Below are 23,038 nucleotides of genomic sequence, written 5' to 3' on the forward strand. Positions count from 1 at the left end.
TATACAGTTGATATCTTATTTCATCCATGGGAACCTTCATGCCTATGTATAAAAGATGTCATTTCACCTAAAAATTCTGCTCTCTTATTTCAGCTATTCTCTTCCCACCTTTAAAAAAATATATGCCTTTTATAAGGGCCTCGGAGATACAGTTCATTTAAACATCACATCAGTCAATGTGCTAACCCTGGGGATAGAAAAAGGTCTAAGACATGGTCCCTGGCCCCAAAGCTCAAGATTTTTACAATTAAGTATGGGACAAAGACATAAACAGATCATTTTAATCGCACCCCTGTGACAAGTGCTGTAAGAGTGACATTTGCAGGATGACCTAAGGTTCAGAAAAAGGGCATTTGGCTCTGTCTAGCAAGTCTGGGAAATTGGGAGAAGATGCTGCTTAAACTGGATCTTAAGAAAATAACACCATTAAGGAGGAAGATGTGGGCCTCGTGGGACACTCGAAAGCACCGTGTTCCCTTACTCTCGGCGCATGAGTTTGTCTCTGAGTTTACTGAAAAAAGAAGGTTCGTTTAGATAGTGGATGCATGTTTTATGGCCAATGTGCCAGTTTGTTTTCATGAAGCTGTCACCTCCTACCCTCCAGCTAAAATATTGTTCACACCACTTACTTGGCTGTCACGTGTACCTTGCATTTTAACTAAAATGACCATATAATTTATTGTCCAAAGTCAGGCACTTTTGGAGTAGAGGGCACTATCAATAATTGTGCCAGGAGAGCAGGCATAACAGACTATTTAACTGATCGTTTTATTTATCTATCCATCCTCATTATCTAGATTGTGGCAGAGATGGGTTTTACACATCTTTGTTGCTTCTAGTGAACCTGGTACTTGCTACATGGAAAACAGTAAATAAATCTCTGCTAAATAATAATAATCATAACAAAGTGGTAATGATAATTATTTTAAATAAGATTATGCAATGGGGTAGATTTCCAGACCCACCCAAATACAGGTGTTGGCATTTTGCCACACCATCCAGCCCTTGAGATGCCCAGGACCCCACCCCGTTTGCTTTGGTGGATTCACAGGTTTCCTTAACCATTAAAAAGGGGTGCATCCCACTCCCAACCTGCTCTCTTCCTTCTTAACTTCTTTGTCCTCCTAACTCTTATAATCCAAGTGACCCTCATTTCATAGAGGGACGGGAAGAGAGAGGACCATGTCCCAGCCTCTCCTCCTGTTGTCTTTCTTTTCGTGGAACACACACACACACACGCACACACAGAGGCACATACACACACAAACAAAACAACAACAAAACACAAAAACAAAAACAAAACCAGCTTTGGGATATAACTCACATACCACGCACCTTACCCACCTAAAGTATACAATTCACAGAGTTGTGCGTTTATCATCAAAATCAAGCTGAGAACATTTTCATCACACCTACAAGAAATCCTGTGTCCTTTAGGCACTGATCACCCCCTAACCCCTCCATTCTCCCCCACCCCAGTCCTAGGCAGTCACTAATGCATTTTCTGACTACAGAATGGCCCATCTGGACATTTCATATAAATGGAATCATACAGTATATTGTTCTTGTGGCTGGCTTCTTTCACTTAGCTTATTGTTTCCAAGGTTCATCCATGTTGTGGTAAATATTGGTACTTCATTCCTTTTTATTGTCAAATAATATTCCATGGTTCAGATATACCCATTTTGTTGACCCATTAATCTGTTGGTAGACACTTGGGTTGCTTCCACCTTTTGGCTATTGTGAATAACACTGCTATGAACACAGTTGTATAAATATCTGAGTCCCTGCTTTCAATACTTTTGGGTATATATCCAGAAGTGGAACTGCTGGATCATATGGTAATCTTAGGCTTAATTTTTTGAGGAGCCACCATATTGTTTTCCACAACAGCTGCACCATTTTACATTCCCACTAGCAATGTGCAAGGGTTCTAATTTTTCCACCTCCTCGCCAAGTAAGTGGAATGTTGTGGATGTCAAGTGGTATCTAACTGTGGTTTTGGTTTGCATTTCCTTAACAGCTAATGATATTGAGCATCTTTTCACATGCTTATGTCTCCAACACAAGTGAAATTTATACAAACTCTTTGAAGAAATGTCTATTCGGATCTTTGCCCATTTTTTATTTGGATATTTTGTCTTTTTACGTATTCTTTTCCTAATTTACTCACATGCAGATCGGAATTCTTTATAAATCTGATGAAGCTTGAGCTACAAAGTCTTTTAAAACCCTCAGTGGGCTCTAGCAATGTGCTCATATGAACATATATTATTATGAAATTTGGAAAAAATTGTCTTTAAACAATTATTACGACCTCTTTCCACTCTGATTCCCTTTAGTCACACTTCCCTTCAAGTTGATTTGTGTTGGGTGGCCACAGATATATTGTATGTATAATTTTATATTATTTTCCTTAAGGTGTGTACCCAAATTATATAACTTTGGGCTTCACAAAACCTGGATCTGCCCCTACTTATATAAAATAAATTCCTACTCTCCTGAGAGCCTTCTCTTTTGATTCTCAAATGCCTAGTTTGAAGTAGAAACAAAATTCTCTACATAAGATCTTCCTTCCTTTTGGCAACTTTCTGCTACAGGGAAATATAATTCTCATTCAGGTACGTGGTTGCCTCTGACTGCTCACAGAGGATTAGTAAACAGCATTCTAGGGTGTTCTCACCTGATGTCTCCTCTCCTTGTAGCTCCTGTCATCACTACTCCTCTGGAAACAGTGGATGCCTTAGTTGAAGAAGTGGCTACTTTCATGTGTGCGGTGGAATCCTATCCCCAGCCTGAAATTTCTTGGACCAGAAATAAAATTCTCATTAAGTATGTATTCTGCCTTTTTCTGTTAAGAATACCCACTGCTGCCTTGCAATTTAACTTTGTCATAAATGGAATCACAGCTCTTGGTAGTACAAAAGCTCACCTTCTAGAATATGAAAAATGCAAATGTCCTCATTTTATAAATGTAAGATCTGAATGTCAGTGAGGTTAAGAGAATTGCCCAAAGCAAAACCGAGACTTCGCTGACATGGGGACATGTGGGCTATTTCCAGGACGCCATTAGGAAATACCATGACATCCTCAGTCTGGGGACACAGAGCACATGTTTCAGGACATGCTGGGGAATTAACAGGGACCAGACTTCTCTCCTCTACTTCTACTACCCCAATAAGGTAAAGTATGTTGTCTAGGAACCTGACCTCTAGGTCACCATAACTTTTTCTTTTGAAAGTCAGAAGGGGTTCCTGATATATAATGAGGCAGCCTCTCCAACAGATGAAATTCCCACTTGACGTGAAAAGGTCATGCTCTCTTTTCCTCATTTACAATAGTTATCTGATCAAAAACACTGTAAAAAAATCTGTAAGGCAGGGAACCTGGCTTCCCAGCAGGCAATACAGCTTTGCACTAGGGCCAGAGTGCTTATACTGGTAGCCACAGATGGAGGTCCATGAACTTGCATGAGGAAAAGTTACGTCTTTATTTGCACTAAACCCTAATGAAATTTAGTGTTTCCTTCTATGACACATGTTGTAATGTGGGAAATTACCCTGTGCTGTGGTCACCTTCAGGTTGTCTCCCAGGCAAGCTATTCCCAAAGTGCTGTGATAAAAAGGCTCAAAATAAGATGCTTGAAATACAGTTGACCAAATCCATTTAAAATAAAATAAAATTTTAAAAAATATAAAATATACAGAGACAAGGAGAAAGAAATGGGATAAATTAATGTACTTAGGAACCTTGGTTCACTCAGTGTTTCTATGTCCAGTCTCTCTTGTGCCTCAGACTTCCCCACTGCAGTGTTCTTATAAAGACCAGTATGGAGTCTGAGCCACAGACGGAAGGTGCCTGAAGCTAATAACATATCCTTGCTCTGTTGGAAAGATGTAAGCACATTTGGCCATGACTCTAGCTTGCCAATGAGCCTGCTGAACAGCCATGGATTTTAAGTGTGTTTCTTGGGTAGAGTTCATGGGACCATAAAGGGACCACATATTTATTTTTTGAGAGAGAGAGAGAAAAAGTGAGCGAGCAGGGAGGGGCAGAGGGAGAGAGAGAATCTAAAGCAGGCTCCATGCCCGGCACTCAGAGCCTGACATGGGGCTCAATCCCACAATGCCAAGATCGTGACCTGAGCTGAAATCAAGACTCAAACACCCAACTAACTGAGCCACCCAGGTGCCCCAAGGGACCACATTTTATGTCACCAATGGGTGGTTGATTTAGGGATGACAGAGCTGTCAGTCTAGAGGTGGCATGATTATAAACTTGTCTTTCCATCCCTTTCTACTCGAAGCCATAATCTTCTTTGTTCCATCATATTTTCTATTTCTGTCAATCTTTGGCAGGTTGCTATTTTATTTACTGCCTATATTCAACACACCTTATCAGCTTTCCCTGTATTTCACAAGTCACTCTCCTGTCTTCCTCTAACATGAGTCATTGTGCCAATATCTCCTAAGCTATTAGCTTTACGTTTTACATGCTCCACATTTTCATGAGTTTTATCTATTATTTATGTCTTTGTCTTCTATAGTAAAATAAATAAAATAATGTCTTTAAATAATACAGAAAAACTTCATTGTAAATATGGATCATGAATCACAGTAGTCATAAAAGAACTTGTGAAATTATCATGGAAGTTAGATGGCTTTGTATTACATTACAGCTGTTGCATATATCTTCACATATTTATACCCTTCCCTACTTTGCAATTATAATAGTTGTTAGATAGTCAACATTCAGTATTCAAAGGTCGATGTTCAAAGACTACTCTCCCCACCACAGCCCTCTAACTTGTCTCGGAAGGAAGTTTGATGCCTGCATCATAAATAGCTTTGAAAAATATGGCCCTATGATCCTCTCGTATGTTTATCTCTCAACATTATAAGGAGATGAAGAAATGAAAGAGTTTTTTTTTAAATTACACAAAGAAAATCAGCATTATAATATATATAATTATATTATATATAACATATATTATATATTTATTCATATATATTTATTTATATATAAATAATATAAGCTCATGTTAATTTGGCTTGTAATACTATGAATAAAATCACTTAATACATCTGAATCTTCCCTTTATTATAAGACAAAAATGTTACAAATAAATAAGAAGTATATGGAGCTATAGGTTTGAATAGTTAGTTGATAGTCAAAGAATCTGTGAAATAGGAAGAAACTACATTTTGAAAATATATTCCAGTGCCCTTTGAGGAATAATGAATACCTGGACACAGAAGAAACCTGAAAAGCACTACCTCAGCCAGGTGATCAAGGTCAATAGCAACAGTGAAAAATGACATTGATAGCATACCCTTGCTATGATGATGTGGCACTCTGCTTTTGTGATCTTCCTCCCAAAAGCCATAAACCTAGTTTTATCATGATAAAAACATAAGGCAAAGTCCAGCAGAGGGGTGTCCTACAAAACACAAGTACTCCACAAAATAGTCAAGGTCATCAAAAACAAGGAAAGTCTTAGAAACTGTCACAGTAAAAAAAAAGCCTAAGGAGATATGACAAATAAATGTAATGCAGTGACCTGGATGACATCATGGAACAGACAAAAGACATTAGGTAAAAACTAAACAAACCTGAATAAACTAAGACTTACAGAAACTAGTTAATACTGTATCAATATTGGTTCATTAATAGTAACAAATATATCACACTAATCTAAGATGTTCACAATAGAGGAGACTCATGAGGGAGGTATACGGAAAGTACTATCTTTTCAATTTTTCTATAAATCTAAAAGTGTTCTAAAAAATTCTATTTTAAAAATTATAAATACTTGAATATTCCTCACAATCCACAAGCAATTTACTCTAAGCAACAATGATGCAAGAGCTTATAAATCTTGAACACTTTATATTTCACAGAGTGGCTAGACTCTTGGTCCATAAGTACATCTGTAAAATATTCCAATGTTCATATTTTTCCATGAACACTTACACAGAGCAAAACAAAACAAAATCAACAAAATTACATGTGAGTGAGTCTCATGGCTTGCCATAATTATTTATTGTGAGTTAGTGAACTACCCAGTGATTACACTATCCTTAGTCACATTAGACCAAAATCTACCATACATCTTTTGGTTTCTCTTCAAGATCAGTATACAATGGTAGTCACCTGTTGAGATTAGAACATCAAGAATCCACTTCCTTTCCCATTTTTTGTTTTCACATTAGTTCCCTATTTCTACTGTAACAAATGACCAAAAACTTGGTGGCTTAAAATAATAGAGATTCGTTATTTTACAGTTTTGGGAGTCAGAAGTCTGAAATAGGTCTCTCTGGGCTAAAATCCAGGTGTTGACAGAGCCGCATTCTTCCTGGTGGCACCAGAGAAGAATCTGGTTTCTTGCCTTCCCCAGCTTCGAGAGGGCTACCTGCCTTCCCTGGCCCCTTCCACCACTTTCAAAGCCAGCAATTCCATCCCTCTGCCCTCTACCACCACTGTTGCATCTCTTCTCATTCTTTGGGTTCCCTCTACCATCTTTCAAGGACCATCATGATTATATTGGGCCAAAGTGCACAAGCCATGATACTCTATTTTAAGACCCTTGGTATCTATAAAATCCCTTTTGCCCTGTAAGGTAACATATTCATGGGTCCTGGGGATTAAGACATGGATTTTGAGGGGAACATTTTTCTGCCTAATGTATACATTTTGCATAAAGAATCTTTATTTGGCCATAAAACCTACTTTTATGTTGATGCTTCCCCTCACATTTTTCTGTTTCCCCAATTCCCTTCTCAACAAACAACATGTAATTTAATGAGATAATGTATGTAAAACATCTATTTTTACAGTTTGAAGCAGTTTTGCTTCCTTATATATTCCAAGGAACTAGAACTGTGCTTGGCACTTGTCAGGCACTCAACAAATACTTGTTTAATAAACAAATGCTCAGTTAATTGTTAGTTACTTTTATAAATATTTAGTTCTTCCCGCTAGTCACAATTATGTGTGTGTGTTCATTCCCTGGCTGCTACTTTCCAGTAATTACGGGGAGAAAACTCATATGTCTTGGTAATAATATACTTTCCTGAATAAAGTAAACTTTACGTCTGGACTTATCAATAGACATCACCTTTTGAAAGCATTCTGGAGGGACTCAGTGGTGCTTTGATTATTGGCGTCTATGGAAGATTAGAATGCAATGTTGGCTTTAAATTACCAACTAAGGTTATTATTCAGAACTCATTCAACTTTCCTTTTGCTTTTAATCTGCTTCCTCCATTGACAAGTCATCTCTTTTGATTAGTTAATCATAGCCGAAAAACATCACACAGGAGGTCCTAACCTGCCATTGCTGTCTGTGACCTGCAGGCTCTTTGACACCCGGTACAGCATTCGAGAGAACGGGCAGCTCCTCACCATCCTGAGCGTAGAAGACAGTGATGATGGCATCTACTGTTGCACAGCCAACAATGGCGTGGGGGGCGCCGTGGAGAGCTGTGGGGCTCTGCAAGTGAAGATGAGTGAGTGGGAGAGAGCCTCTGCTCGTGATGTTAAAGCTGACCTGGTATACCCCGGAGCAGGCAGTAAATAGAGCCTCCTGCACACCTGGAGGTTCAGCAGCCAGCCAAGTTCAAGTCCAAAACACAACCTTGAGGCAGTGAATTCCCGCCTTGTATTCCTGTCCTCAACTACAGGCAAGCCCAGTTCTCTAGCCTTCCCTGTTTTCTTGCCTGTCCACAGTGCTTTCTGCTCCATCCTGCCTTCTGCCACCAGGCAACCTCCCTCTCAAATCTTCTCCCTGCACCTTTAAAACAGTTCCAACCAGATGCACTTTCTATCTCTAACCTCTTTGCAGACACTTCTATCCTTTTGCCTTATTTCAAACTTGATTTTCTTGGATGACTTTTCAAACTTGAGTGGCTTTTCTGCTTCACTGAAGGCTGTTTATTTTTCCCCACTTTTCCTGTCTACAAGGCTAGCAAGGACCCCTAGCCCCCTTTCAAGCCATTACTGCTGTGCAAAATCTTTCCTCTCATGAGGACATGTGCCATTCTGACCATTCTCTCCTGTACATCTATTCAAGTCACCTACTCACTTCTAGGCACTCCCCTCCTGCCCCTCCAACATCTACCAAAGACTTTGATTCCAGACTCATTATCTTTCTAACCATCCCTACTCCTGCCACCATCCTAAGGGATTTGAACAACCATGAAACAGCCTCTAGCCATTTCATCCTTACAACTCCTGATCTCTACAAGTCCAGTGATATCTGCCTTAACTGTTTATCAGTCAACCCCATCAATGACCTTGTCACCCCCAGGAAATGATCTGTATTTAAAATTGTAAGCTCCAGTATGTCATACTCTGAACACGGACACTTCTATTTCTCACTCTGTCCCATGAAGAAAACACTTTCCCACACTCATCATGTGCCTCCAGAGAGAAGGCACAAACTCTGTCTCTTCCTCAGCTAAGAACAGAGTCCAGCTCTCTCACTCCCTTACTCCCACTATACTGCCATCACCAGCGTGCTCACGTTCTCCTGCCCTTGACTCCTCCATTCTCCCACCCACCGACGCCCAATCGGGACTTTCTCAGTTCTCTCTCCACTGGGCTTTCTCTCCTCCCTGGTGTTCTATCATCCAGCACTCTTACCAGCACCCTCAAATCTCATGACCTCCTGTGCTGGAAGCCCTAGCTGCTTGTAGACTGTCCACCTTGTCATAACGTAACCTTTATTTTCTTCTGACACCACACTGCTGATGGCAAAAATCACAACATGCGGGTGCCATACAAAATCAGTGGGGTCCTGTTCCACCTGGGAACTTTTTTATTGCAAGTTATGTTGTTAGCTCTGATTGTCATCACTATTTCTTTTATCTTTTACTTTTCTACTTTGTGGTCATTGTTTTGCTGAAGGAAGTCATTCGCTCCTTCTTTTCAAAGTGTGAGCATGTGATTGTATAAAATCTAAGGATGCATTTTCTGAATCTTTGCATCACTGAAGTCTTTACTTTGCCTTTATTCCTGGATAATAATTTGTCTAGGTACAGACGAGAGTTTAAAAAGGCTCTTCCCTTTGCTTTTATTAAACAATTATTCACTGTCGTATGACATTCCACGCTGCAGCTGAGAAATCTTTTTCTTATTCCTGTAGGTAAGTCTAGTGTTTATCTTTTTTTTAAATTTTAGTATTTTCTCTTCATTTCTAGAATTCATAAATTTCTCAAATTCATAAGAATATGTTAGGTGTGGTTTTCTTTTATTATTCCTACTTAGTGTTAGGTGGGCCTTTTGTTTTTTGAATCTGAAAGAAAAGGTTTTTTTTTCAAAATGAGATCTACTTTTTTCTTTTTTTTTTTTAATTTTTTGAGATCTACTTTTTTCTATTTTTCTTCCTCTTCATTTTATCTAATTCTTAAACTTTTAATTAACAAATGTTAGATCTTTTTTTTTCATTTTTCATGACCCCAATATTTTCTCATACTTTTTCTACCTTCTTGGAGATTTATTTAACTTTTCCTTCCATATCATGAACTCAAGTCTTTAAGATGACCATTCTACTATTCTGCCCTAATACTGAGTACTTTGATCTTAAAAACCCGTATTTTTAATTTCTAGGAATTACTTCTCTGCTCCTTTTTTTTTTCCAAAGCAAACTCTGTGTTTTATGATGCAATATTTGCTCAAGCCTCTATAAGGATATCACTAATGTATTTTTATTATTTTATTTTTTTAAGATTTTATTTTATTTTATTTGAGAGAAAGAGAGCATAAGCAGAAGGGAGGGACAGAGGGAGAGGGAGAAGCAGACTCCCTGTTGAGTGGGGAGCCCAACGTAGGGCTCAATCCCAAGACCCTGAGATTATGACCTGAGCCAAAGGCAGACACTTAACTGAGTCACTCAGGCACCCCAACTAATGCTTTTTTTTTTTTTTTAAATAATCTTCCTTTTCTTGCTTTCTGTTCTCTTCATGATTAAGTTTTGATTTCCTTTTGGTTCCTTTTTTTCCATGTTCATGTTTTTTCTCAAACATCTACTAATCTTTTATGTTTGATAGTACTTATAAATGAAGTCCTACAATCATTAGAATAGGGATGTAGCGGGGCTAGTGGGACATTGTGTGGAAGCTGGTCTGGGGTTCTATGAGTGGGTAGGGGTGTACCCACAAGAAAGCTTTCTTTCAGCATATGGGCAGTGAGGAAATCAAGTAAGGAAACCTGAATGTTCTCCTTTGCTAAATAATGAAGGCTTGATTCTGAAGACAGAGCACATATAAGTATTTCACTATTTTGTGGGGCTACCTTTCCTTTGAACATTTCTCATATTCTCTCTGGCACTAAATGTTCTTTATTTTGGATCTATCCTAAATCTTCTCTTCTTTTCTCCACATTCTCCTTAGGAAAGCTCACCCAGTCATGTGGGTATACACAGGTTTGGCCATCCCAATTGCTAACATTTTGGAATGCTCCCACACTGCTTGGTAGAGAACTCCTTCCTGAGACCCCCAAGACCCTGGCCTCCATCACTACTCCACTACCCTCGAATCTCTCCCAGGAGCTCCCTCCCCCAAGAGGTCCATCAACTAAGGGTTCCATGCTGGCATAGCATGATGCTTCCAGCATCCCACTTTAACATGAAGGCCAGCTCAGATGGGCCAGTGGTCATGGCTCCACCTGAAGAGTCTTCCCTTACAGTGGGGAATCCATGACTCAACATCAATGCTTAACTCATTCCCACGTCACTTTTGCTTCAAGTTCCCACAAGAGTTCTCCTCACCTCTCACCCAACAGATGACCAAGACATCTATTTCACTGAGAAGACAGGAGTCATTTGCTTTAAACAAAAGTTATTTGCTTAAGACATTTGGCATAGGGATCAGTTCAAGGAACCCAAGGGAAGGAATGGATAACACTCTCTTGGCCTAGGTCATAGGAATATCAACTCTTAAGCTAAGCTTTTGCCAGCAGCTGTATGATAACCCAACTCACAACTGAGGTGCCTGGCCATCATCTAAATGTAGGTGTTCACTGTTGTTGATGAGGAGATTTGTGTAATTTAGATAGTGGGCAAAGTGACAAAGTTAATATTTTCATATAATATGTTTAAAGCCTGACTTGTAATTTTGCCATAATCCAAGATCATACCAACTCTAAATGGCAATAACTGCCTAGATTAAACATCAAAAGACCATGCAGTCTTTGCAAATATCACTCCCAACCACCACTAACCGCCACATGCACAATTAAAATGGGAGGAAAACGTCCTTATTTCACGCTTTTCTCCGTCAAAGTAACACACTGATTTTAGCACACGACCTGAAAGAAATAAAATGTATCCATTTCTCAGTAGTCTCTCCTGCAAAGACAGGTCTCTGTTTTGTATCTGTAACATGAGATTCCTAAGGAAATAAATGTAGTTTTCATTATTTATGAATGTTTCAAGTAGTAAAATAACAGACTTCCTGAACTTGTCAATTCTTCTATACATTAGATTTAATAACTTCCTCTGAAAGCTTACTATTGGAGAATAAACAATAGCCGGCATAAACTATTTCTTCTGACAGAATTAATTTAAAAGCATTTCACAGAACAGTAAATTATAAAGTTTGCTTCACAGAGTACAGTTACTCTAAATTGTATGACAGAATTTCTCCAATTACTGATACAATAACGTCTAGTTTACTTTCTAGAGGATAAATGTATCTAATTCTTAATCATCAAATTTAAGAGTCAAAGTGAGACTAAAGGGAAAGGGAAAGCATAACTCAGAGTTATATAAAAAATAGATCAAATATCTCTTAAATGTTTTTGTGTCTGTTGGTATGAATTAAATGATGTTGAATTGTTACCGTGACAGTTTATTTTAATCAACTTTTCATTAACTATCTTTTAAAGTGAAGAATACTATGACTTCAAACTCCTAATATGTTTCATGAATTTGTGTTTTTCAAATAAGATATGAATAAAACAGAGATAACCTAAACTTTGAAAAATTATTTCTATTTGATATCCACTCAAAACCTGTCTTAGCATTTGGTAAATCCTGTAATGTAATAAATTATTCTTAAAGTGAATATTTAGACTTAAATAGAAAAGAAAAAGTTTAATGCAGCCATATTGCCTTTTTAATTTTGAATTTTTGTTTCCCTTTAGAGCCAAAAATAACTCGTCCTCCCATAAATGTAAAAATAATAGAAGGATTAAAGGCAGTTCTACCATGTACTACAATGGGCAATCCCAAACCATCAGTGTCGTGGATTAAGGGGGACGGTGCACTCAGGGTAAGTGATTATTATGAAAACTTGTCTATACAACTTGTTTTCAAATACAACAAATCTTTGCAAAGTCAGTTACATGATCACAAATTTCTAGTATAAAATTGTTCCCTTATATAACATTTTAACCAAACTTAAATATTCCTCTTCCCATACACACCAACTATAAGGCATTCTGGTTGGGGTTGGCTAGGGAAAAAAAGATGGGAACCAGTTGTTCTTTATAGGGATGAAAAAGGAAGAAAAGCAAAAGCAAAGGTAGAGTGTTTCTTTGTCAATTGGTTGGTTAGTAGAACCATTTTATTTTCTGACACTGGATCTTTGAGACACGGGAGATAAAAAAGATAAAACTAAAATCCAGGTCTTAGACCCAACAAACAGTTTCTGGGAGGAGAGTGGGAAAGGAGGTTTGGAAGGCAAGGAATGAGAACTCTGGAGTCAAGTTAGAGCACAAACATCAACACTGGTGAACAAACTCTCTGACAAATACCTCAGTCACAGAACAGTCAAATTAAAAATCTATTATGTGCATGCTTATTTTATATTGCTTTTGTATCTCATACCTACATTTACTGGTAATTGATTACACTGCATCATCACTGTCACCTACTAACTGTGAACTCAGTGAGGTTTCTCATCTTACTATGCTCAGAATATTCCACAGAGAATACGTAGGTGTTGATATATGTCAATTAACTGAAATGAAGTATAATATTGATTAGCTTTGTTTTATTTAAAATAAAACAAATAATTTTGTTTATGATAATCTATATGATAATCTATAAATGATATTTTTGATGACAGCTGCGATGATGATGACCTGATGAAGTAAGGCAATGATATCTTGATAAAGCCATGGACGTTTTAAAAATCATGTCCCTATCCTTGGCAGGAAAATTCCCGCATTGCAGTTCTTGAATCTGGGAGTTTAAGAATTCACAATGTGCAAAAGGAAGATGCAGGACATTATCGATGTGTGGCAAAAAACAGCCTCGGGACGGCATATTCCAAATTGGTGAAGCTGGAAGTTGAGGGTAAGGAGTTGCATTCCTTCCCATTACGGTGCTATTAGAAGGGCCTCATGTTCTACTGTGAAGGCTGGACATTAGCTTGCAGAGGCAGACATGTGGGTAGACTAGTTCCCTTAACTGTTCCAGATACTAAAGCACAAGGTCAAAACTCTGAAAAGAAAAATTAAGAAGAGAAAGAAGTGTGCCCTAGTATAATAGGTCATATTCCATCTATTGCCCACAATCACTGGTAATTTTGACCAAAACAGACTAAATTCACTAAAATAGTAATACAGTAAGACACCAGTTCAGAACTTCTATTTGGCTTAGACAATTCTTCCTTGCTTATAAAATTTGAAAACCCTCATTTTTTCTTTTTCAGTAACTTTTTTAAGATTGTATTCTATCACAAAGGGTTGAGAAAAATAAAATACTGACTCAAAATGTGTAACTAAAATATTTATTAATTAATAAAAATATTCCTAGTTCTGTGAGTTACATTGTCAAAATACTTTTCATTTTTTAAAATCTTCTTTTAAAGTCAACCAATTCAGCAGCTAGTTGTAAAGGTCTTCACTGAGAATTCAGAATCCAGATAGGGCAAGGTGTTCTACCCATTTGACTGTCAGATCCTTCTTGATCTAAAATCACATCACATTTTGCTTAAAAATAGAAACTACCAGCATGCCTGTGCTCAGTGAGCAAACTAAGTACAAAACTCTTTCCAGCTCTTCCTGTTCTATGCTGTAGAATTAATCTCTCTGGCTCCCAGTTCTCTCATCTGAAAAGTGGGATTTGTTACGAGTATTCAGTGAGGTAAGGTGTTGACAGGTAGCTAGCAGAGGGCCTGACCCTTTGTAAACACTCAATAACTGTTGACTATAAGAATCATCACCTATTTTTCTGCTTTTCTCTTATCTGACTGATAAAGTATTTGGGCTTTCTCACACTGGCCCACATTATAGTTCAATTGGGAGAGACTTCGGGAGTTCCCCATAGCGTACTTTGACTCCATCCTACTCACTTAAGCCCACATCTCTTCCTTCTCAATCATATAGTTTTCTATTAGCTCCTTTTAGATTATTTTTATTTCCTAGGCAGGCCTTCCTCTCATAACATTAATAATCTCCTTTCCTACATCTGCTTCTAACGTAACATCTTTATTACGTCATTGCATCAGTTGCTCATAGAATCTCTATTAACTCCTCAGAGAAAAGAAAGAAGTTGATGGGAATAATGGCTGTCAGATGTAAAAAAAAAAAAGATATATTTTCAGCATAGTTGCTATAATTTAGTATTTTCTGCATTAGCAATAGCATTTAAAGCTCAGTATGCAATACCCAGTTGATGGGACTTACTCAGTGAAAAACAAACATACAAACGCACTCAATCACACATTCGGACACTGACTATCTGCCTGGATTCAGTGTTTCCTTGAACTGTACATGGAATAATACAGAATGAATGTTATCGTTATCCATTTGTACATAATATCATAAAGATTTTCCTCTTCAAGATATTAAATATAAGCCCTCTGTATTATAATACAGAATGCTGATAGTTTATAGGTCACTGTCTTCATAGATATTGAAAATATTTGCTTTAACACTGACTAGAGAAAATGAACACAAATCACAATTAGTTGGAGTCCAATTACACAGCTTGGTCTTGCTTTGCCATTTAATTTTGCATCACACAAAACTGAATACTGTCTTCTCTCTTCTTAACACTTAAATGGGCATGCTCATTGCTTTAACAGTTAATGTATACGGAGGTGTTATTAAACTCACTAGTATTGAGAGCTCATAATATCATTTAAAGTTACTCTAACAGCAGGTAAAATGATCCTTTTAGCACACATCTATTTCTACTCCATTTTGGTCCCTATTAAAGTAGCCAATATATGTGAAAATTTGTGACAAGCTTAGCACAGTGGCTGGTACATAATAAACATTTAATAAATGGCATCAATTATAATCATTACTATTAGAGCATTAAAATTGTAGCAAATCTGTGTGGCTTCTCTTGAAGTTCTGAACGGCTGGCTTCCACTTAAAGAAATAGTTAAGGCATTTCCACAAGATATAATGCAGACATGATCTATTTAAAGGAAGGGCCAATTTAACCAACAATTCAGAACAGGTGAAAAACCAACTGAAAAGCAACTGGCACAACCCCGAATGTGTCTGTAAAGACCTACTAACCAGGCAATAATGAGGGCTGAAGATAAAGCTAGGCCATAGTCAGTGAGGCAGATGAGCATTTGTTATGCATTGTGTAAGTAACTCTGAAAATTAGTCTGAGCAAATTAGAATGAGAACTCCATAATGTCATTCAATGCCGGGCTATACATACTGCACGTGGTCATGCCATGGAAAAGTTGTTTGCCATTGCTAGCTTCTAACGGGGAGAAGCATACCAATTGTGGATGATCTTAAGTGCTGTAACAAACGTGAAACAGCCTTCAACACAAAAGTTAAGCTCCCTTTCTAGATCACCATCCTCAGGCTGCTGGACCTCTGGAATGGCAACATGAAGATAGTCAACTTTTCTGTCTTATCTTAAAAGGTTCGAACAGTGACATATAAAATTACTAATGAAACCATCTAACTCAAGCATAGCCAAACATGGATGTTCTTCCAAAAGGAGGAGCAATGGGATGGCTAACATTTTAAAATGCTAAATGCTTACATGGATTATTTTATTGAATCCTCACTAACAGTCAGTGAAGAAGGTCCTATCATTGTGCTATTTTAAGAAACTAAGAAACAGAGAGGACAACTAACTCACAGAGGTGTCTAAGACATTGAGTAATGCTAAATACTGTGTACTCTATTAAGGAACAGATAATCATGTGCGACATTGCCAAGAGTAGTGTCAGAATAGGAGTGAGAGAAAAAGACAAGAGAATATAAATGATGGAGAATGGGAGCTGAAAAAAAGAGACAGTAGGTATCAACAAATTTTTTTCAATAAATTTGGCAGAGAAAAGGGAAAAATCAAAAAAGTGAGCAGTAGCTAGAGGTATATATGGTATATCGGTAATGTTGTGCAAGATTTTTCTTTTAAAAAGATTAAAATGTTAAAAAACTGAAAATGTTAAAATACAAATGAGAAGAGGCTCAGAGAAAAGGACATTTAAATATAAAGGAGAGAGGTAGACTATTCAAGGGAATGCGGTACTTGAGAAGGCAAAAACAGTGTATCGAGGGGACAAATAGAGTGATAAACCCTATACAGAGGGTGACCACTTATCCCAGTTTGCCCAGGACAGTTCTGGTTTACACCTGTTGTCCTAGAATAATTATTAATAGAATCCTCCTTGTACCTTCAAAAGTATCCAGGCTTCAATGACAGATTATATGATCACTGTACTTAGGAAGAAGGAACTTCCTTCCTTGTAATAGGAAGGAGAAAGGGGGTATATTCCACTATAAACGAGTTAGTGAGTTTGGTAGATGGAATTTGAGAAAGCTCTGTTGGATTCTATTTCCTTTAGGAAGTAGAAAGTAAGTTTATCTTCTGAAAACACTTCTGTAAAGGGAGGTGGAGGACTGAGGAGAGTGGAAAGGTTTTAAAATAGCTGTTGGGAATGGGAGAGATGACTCACAAGGGGAACTACGATTCCTAGGTAACATTAAAGTTTTAGTAGAGAATGGGACTGTGAATATGGAGTGACATCAATGTGCCTCACTGTAGAAAAAGAAGAAGTTCAGACAAAGTAGAATGCCAAATCCAAAGGCAAGATACAGGAATTGGGAGTTTGCCAGGAAGGAAAACAGGGCAAAGGATTTGAGAATTATTGCAAGAGAATGGTTGGTTGAAGCAATTAATCATGGTATTTCTTCATACCAAATATACAAATGTAGGATTAAACACTTACAGCACCAGCAATATGACAGACAAGATAACATGAGTATCTTCCTACTACAAACACCCAGAATTGCTGGGTTATTCATACAACCCACAGGATAAAATTATATCTCCAGAGGCCAGGAATGAATAGGAATTGAAAAAACAGCAGTAAGCTCATAAGCTGGTTCTGCACTGTCCTGGAGCTAATGGCACGTGTAGCCATCTCTATAACCTAGAATGTGTATTTTAAGACTCTTAAGGGAACAGGAGACAAGGTTGTGGGCCCCTGTGAAGGAAGGTTAGCATTGAGAACCTTCCATAAAGCTGAGAATCACAGAAGTGAAAAGGTGGACCAGAAAAATTCCATCCAATGGTACAGAAAGACAATGTAGAGGCTTATCTGGCTACCTGAATTCTAGGTGTGAGAAAGAAAAAAAAGAGGTTTTCTGATAATGAGTCTGTGTTCAATGCTTAGGACTATATCTCATACAGGTTTGATAGTGAATTCATACTGCTAGCACAGTCTGGGGCTCCCAAGCTAGAGAAATTAACATAAAAATCGGTCCCAGGCCAAAGATTTAACAACAAAAAAGCTTTAAAAAATACCTTACCCAGATTCTATAGGATTTTCATAATAAAGCCACACTAAAGATGAGTTCACGATGCAGAATTATAGCATCCACAGGAAACAAACTGCCTTAAGTGAGAGTTAGCTGACATAATATTCAAAGGGATTAAAACCCCAGGAAATTCAGCTAACACAATATAATAGAGACTTGAAAATAAATATGTTTGAACTAATTAAAGACAAAAGGAGAAAAAAAAGCAAAGAAAAATACATTAGAAGAAGAAAGGCAGTCCTGAGAAAGAATTAAATAAGTTTAACAAATGAAAAACATAATTATAATTAAAATTCAATGGATGAATAATGGTATGTTAGAGATGAAGAGATAATGCACACATTAGAAGTCACCTCTTCAGAATTTAGAATTCAATGCAGAGAGATGGGAAAGATAAAACTGAATTAAAGAAATAATTAAGGATATGCATTACAGAAAGAGAGAAGAGAGAAAATATGAGAGGCTATACTCATAAGCATAATGATTGAGAACTTGCCAAAATTAATGAAAGATTTAAATCTTCAAGTATGAGAGGCACAATGAGTCCCAATCAGTAAAAACAAAGAGCAGGTACATTAATAGTTTCAGACCGAGATTCATCATAATAAACACCAAAGACAAAGAGGTGATCTTAAATTATTGAAGAAAAAAGAGATTACTTATAAAGGACAACAATTAGGATGACAGCAATAAAGAAACCAACACTTTCAACTATTCCTATTATTTGGTATAGTCTAATGGAGGTGTCTTTCTTTGTTCTTAATTAAAAAATCAAGCTTCAAAATGTGTATACATTTGTCTCCATAATTTAATTCTGATCATTTATCTAGAGGAATTATATACATAAGTGTATGTTCAAGATTACCACAAAGTTATTTGTAATAGTAAAAATTTTTAAAGAATTTAAATTTGCGGGATGCCTGGGTGGCTCAGTCGTTAAGCGTCTGCCTTCGGCTCAGGTCATGACCCCAGGGTGCTGGGATCGAGTCCCACATCGGGCTCCTTGCTCAGTGAGGAGCCTGCTTCTCCCTCTCCCTCTGCTGCTCCCCCTGCTTGTGCTCTGTCTCTCTCTCTGACAAATAAATAAATAAAAATCTTAAAAAAAAAAAAAGAATTTAAATTTGCAAAAAATAAAATAAATTTGCATCAATAGGAGACTGATAAAGTATGTGAAAAAATCCTATGCAGCTATTAAGAATGAGATCAATCTATATACTTTAACTTTTACAATTATCCACCAAAAATGTGATTTGGGTCTGTTTCCAACAATGAGCCTCAGTTTCCTCATCTCTAAGATGGGGTAAAAAAAACTAGCACCTACCTCTTAGGTTGTTGCAATGATTACATGAATTAATATAGGCACATAGCAAACACTATATAATTATTTGCTGTATTTATTACTATTTATTAAGTACCTATATAGTGCTTACTACGTGCAAGGTTCTATTCTATCTCGTTAGAAATATTAGCTCATTAGAAATATTAATGTGTTCATAAGTGAAAAAGTTGAAGAACAGTATGTTTTATATATTCTATATTAGAATGTATAAACTAAGCTGTTTATAGTCATCATCTCTGCATGTAGAATTACATAGGAGGTTAACGTCTATCATACACTTTACATAGCTCTCTATACTTCTTGGATTTTTATAAAGAGAAAGAATTAATACATGTACTTATGTTTTGGAAAAAATTATTTCTTCCAAACATTATACTATTTTGATAAAGTGACATCAACCTTTCTGTTCATTGGTTTGATATAATATTTTTGCAGTTCTGCTCCATTCTGCTCTAGAACAAACTCAGGGATGGGAAAAGTTTTGTCAAAGGCAATTGGTTCCTATGTTGATTAGATATTTACAACATCGGCCATTGGCTGAAGAACTGGGGTTGAGGGTGAGGTCCTGATGAACAGAAGATGAAACATGCCATTTCCTTAGGGAAGGAAGTTTGAGGCCTGGAAGAGGAAGGGAGCCACCTGGATGGAGTGGGAAGTGAAGGAGTTCAGAGGGCAGCATCTGCTAGTGGATTCTCCCCCCATTTGACTCTTCTTTCTTACTTTATGGGCAGACCTGGAATCTGTGATTCCATAGTGGCTTGGAGGATCCAACACTAAAATTCAATTTGGGTTCTGATTTCTCAATGAGCATTTTCTAGTTGTGGTTGAGTGTTATGACTCAATGTAAACAAAGGTAAGTTCCCATGGAAAAGTGAAGCATTACTGCTAGGTGAGAACTCTACAGGTATGCTGATTTAACACTGGTAGGGAAGTATCTATCATCTCCCAAATTCCATAGTCACTTGAAATGCAGAAAAGAGTTGTCCATTTCATAACGGTGGAGTCTCTTCCTTTGGAAAATTTAACCCGTCATGTACCTCTGTGACAATGGCCTTTAGGATAGGTTTCATGGCAGGATGTGACGAAGGCAAGAGAAATCTCCATATCATATTCCATAGATTCTAAGATGTTCATTTTTAAGTATTTTACCATAGCTGGGGTGAATCTCAGAGATATTTGTTTCTTATAATCGCCACTGGCTAATATTTGTTCCCTTTGTTGTGCATTTTAATATCTCTGAAACTGAGATTTGTCTCACTGGTCTTAAAGACAATCACACTTGCTTGGTAGTTTCTGACCTCAAGCTGAGGTCATTCTCCAAATATGAGAATGAATATATAATGATAAAACAAAAATAAATCAATCATATTGGCTCATAAAGATTTCCTTCTATTTAACTAGAAATATTCCTTCCTCTTAAGATCATTTCTTTCTATCAGTTCCCCACAGAGATGAAAACATCATTTTCAGTGGCATGATTCCATGTAGTCCCTCCCCTCTCCCCCCACCACCACCAATTATATTTGCTGCATATTGGTTTTGTTAGGTTGAAAAGAGACAGAAGAGACTTTTTCAGTGCCCTACAGAAGGAATTCTAAGTCAAGAGACAGTCTATCTGTTTCTCCAATCTGCCTCATGTTCTACTTTAGGTATCCAAAGAATGATCCATACTGTCTCTCTTATGTATCTTTATTGAACTGGTTTTCTCTAAGTTCTCTAACGGCCAGGAAGACAGACATTCAGTGGCACAGGGATGTGGTAATGGAATGGGATGATATGGATGGCAGGGCTGGAGTTTTTAAGGAGAGGTTGTATCTCAGAGGCTTTAGATGACCACTGAAATGCAAGATTCTGATTTTTACTTTCCTGTTTTTGATCCCAATTTTAAAATGATAATATAATTTTTTTAGCTGGAGTGGAGAAGTCATTGTTGACTTTTTAAATCATTGGAAAAGATACACTTAAAAATTTACAAATATCTAATTTTCTTATATTTCCCTATATCCTTACATGTTTCCCTTATATTCTTTGACTTAACTATTATGAAATGATTTATTTATTTGGAACTGAGTGTCGATTTTATCACATTCTGTGGATTTCACATTCAGACAATTCTGCTTTGGGTATAAAAACTGGCTGAGTGTAGAATACTTGAGACTCCATTTAAAATAGGTGTATGGTGGAATGTACTGGACTCCCTGTCAACTGCATTTTCTATTATTACCTTGTTTACCCTTGGAGGTTTAAGCTATGAAGGAAAAGACTGGGCAGAAGAGAAGCTGGAACCAAGGGAGGGTTCTCTGTCAGCAATCACCAGTGGGAGAGGTGGCTTAGTACCTGTATAAAGCTGCAGGTGAGAGCCGTCAAAGTAGATCAAGACCAGGAAGAGAACCCTCTGAGGTAGAGGGTTATTGTAGGCTTTCCAAATGTTTAAACAATACCTCATTTGCAGGAGGCCTCAAAAAGCAGAACCCTGTCTCAACACCTGAGAGAGGCATTTTGGGGAGTGAGGAGGGAAGGTGAGCCACCTGGCGAATGTAAGTGGCCTCAGTACATGAGCCTCCACCACTTGTCAAGGCCTTCAAGTGTTGTCAGTCTGTTTCTCTGCAGTCTGAAAGGCTTTCCCATGTATCCTTAGGGCTGCCTTGGTCTATCAAAGGCTTTTTTGGGAAGATTTTTTGCAGACATATGCAGTATATCAGACAACAACAGAATCCCAAAAGGTAAAGATGAATCATTACACATATACATTATATATACACATATATGTATCTGTATATATGCATATACATACATAAACATATATACATACATATAAACATACATACACACATACACACACACATGATGTCCCAGAGGCAAATGTCAATAGATCTAACTAGAAGAGATCAGCACTGTCTTCAAATTATGTTAGACTTCTGGCTGCCTTCCTTCCTAGAGATCAGATTTCCTTATTACATCTAGAAGAGTGGAAGTGATCAAGTAATGTGGACACAACATTTGATTTGCTTTTTCCTTTGTTTATGCTGCAGCTCTTAATATGACAAATGCCACAGAGAGAGGTATTTAAACCCCAACGTGTGCTGTGCTCTCAGTGATTTGCAGTTTTAATAAAATTTGCGGTGCTCCTGTACCCGGCATCAATTCCACTTGCTTGATGCCACTAACAGGTTTGACTTGCTGTCATGAATACATTGTCTATCTAAAAACCAAACCAAAGAAAAAGGCAGAAGTCTTTGATATCCCTGGGGGTCATCATGGGGAAAATTAAATCTGCATGATTAATAAGGTGCATGCTCTAAAAGAAGAGTTCTATCCACTGATTTCCACTTAAGGGGCTATTATGTTACATTCCCATCTAAAAAGTCCCATAGTGCTTTCAAGAAACAATGGTACAGTGGTCCTTTAGTTGAGGAGTTGTCACGAGAGTTCTCTAAGGCAAGAAAAAGTTATATAATGATTATAGCACTGAACAAATGCTACATCAAGTGAAAAAACAGGTAGGCCCTCTTTAACTGCACGTTTGAAGAAAAAAAATGTGCCTCAAAGATTTTTCTTAAATTGTTTACTATAATGGGGACATTGCATTATTTGAAATGAAAAGTTACTGTGACCTGAAATACGCATACTCTAATCAGAGTAAGCTTTGATTTTCATTTTTTAGGTGTCAAAATGAGATGTACAAGTTCAAGCATACATAGGCAAAAAAGGAAACGTTCTTTCTCTTTATTGCACTGATTTATGCAGCAGAGACTCATTTCACACTGTGCAAGATAGAGAAGGCCATGCCTCCGCTGGCCTTAATTTCGAAATGTAGTAACTTTGAATCATGAAAAGATGTAATAGAAAGCTATTAGAACTCGATGGTAATATGGAATTCAAATACTATTACTTAAGTTATTTCCTTCAGGAATCAAATAGATGACTTTCAAATTGTAATTAGTATGT

General features: G+C 37.3%; 1 protein-coding gene across 3 annotated transcripts in view; it reads left to right on the forward strand.

Annotated features, from left to right (window-relative positions):
• Positions 1-23,038, forward strand: part of MUSK (muscle associated receptor tyrosine kinase) — a 93,334-nt gene that overhangs the window by 6,953 nt on the left and 63,343 nt on the right. For all 3 annotated transcript variants that reach the window (XM_031028338.2, XM_006733479.3, XM_031028340.2), the window contains exons 2-5: positions 2,706-2,832; positions 7,357-7,508; positions 12,145-12,272; positions 13,159-13,300. In XM_031028338.2, the coding sequence (XP_030884198.1) occupies positions 2,706-2,832; positions 7,357-7,508; positions 12,145-12,272; positions 13,159-13,300 (549 nt within the window). The remainder of the gene's footprint in view (positions 1-2,705; positions 2,833-7,356; positions 7,509-12,144; positions 12,273-13,158; positions 13,301-23,038) is intronic.

Source organism: Leptonychotes weddellii, chromosome 14, assembly GCF_054177405.1.
Source record: "Leptonychotes weddellii isolate Sample4059 chromosome 14, ASM5417740v2, whole genome shotgun sequence".
In the NCBI taxonomy this organism is placed as follows: domain Eukaryota; kingdom Metazoa; phylum Chordata; class Mammalia; order Carnivora; family Phocidae; genus Leptonychotes; species Leptonychotes weddellii.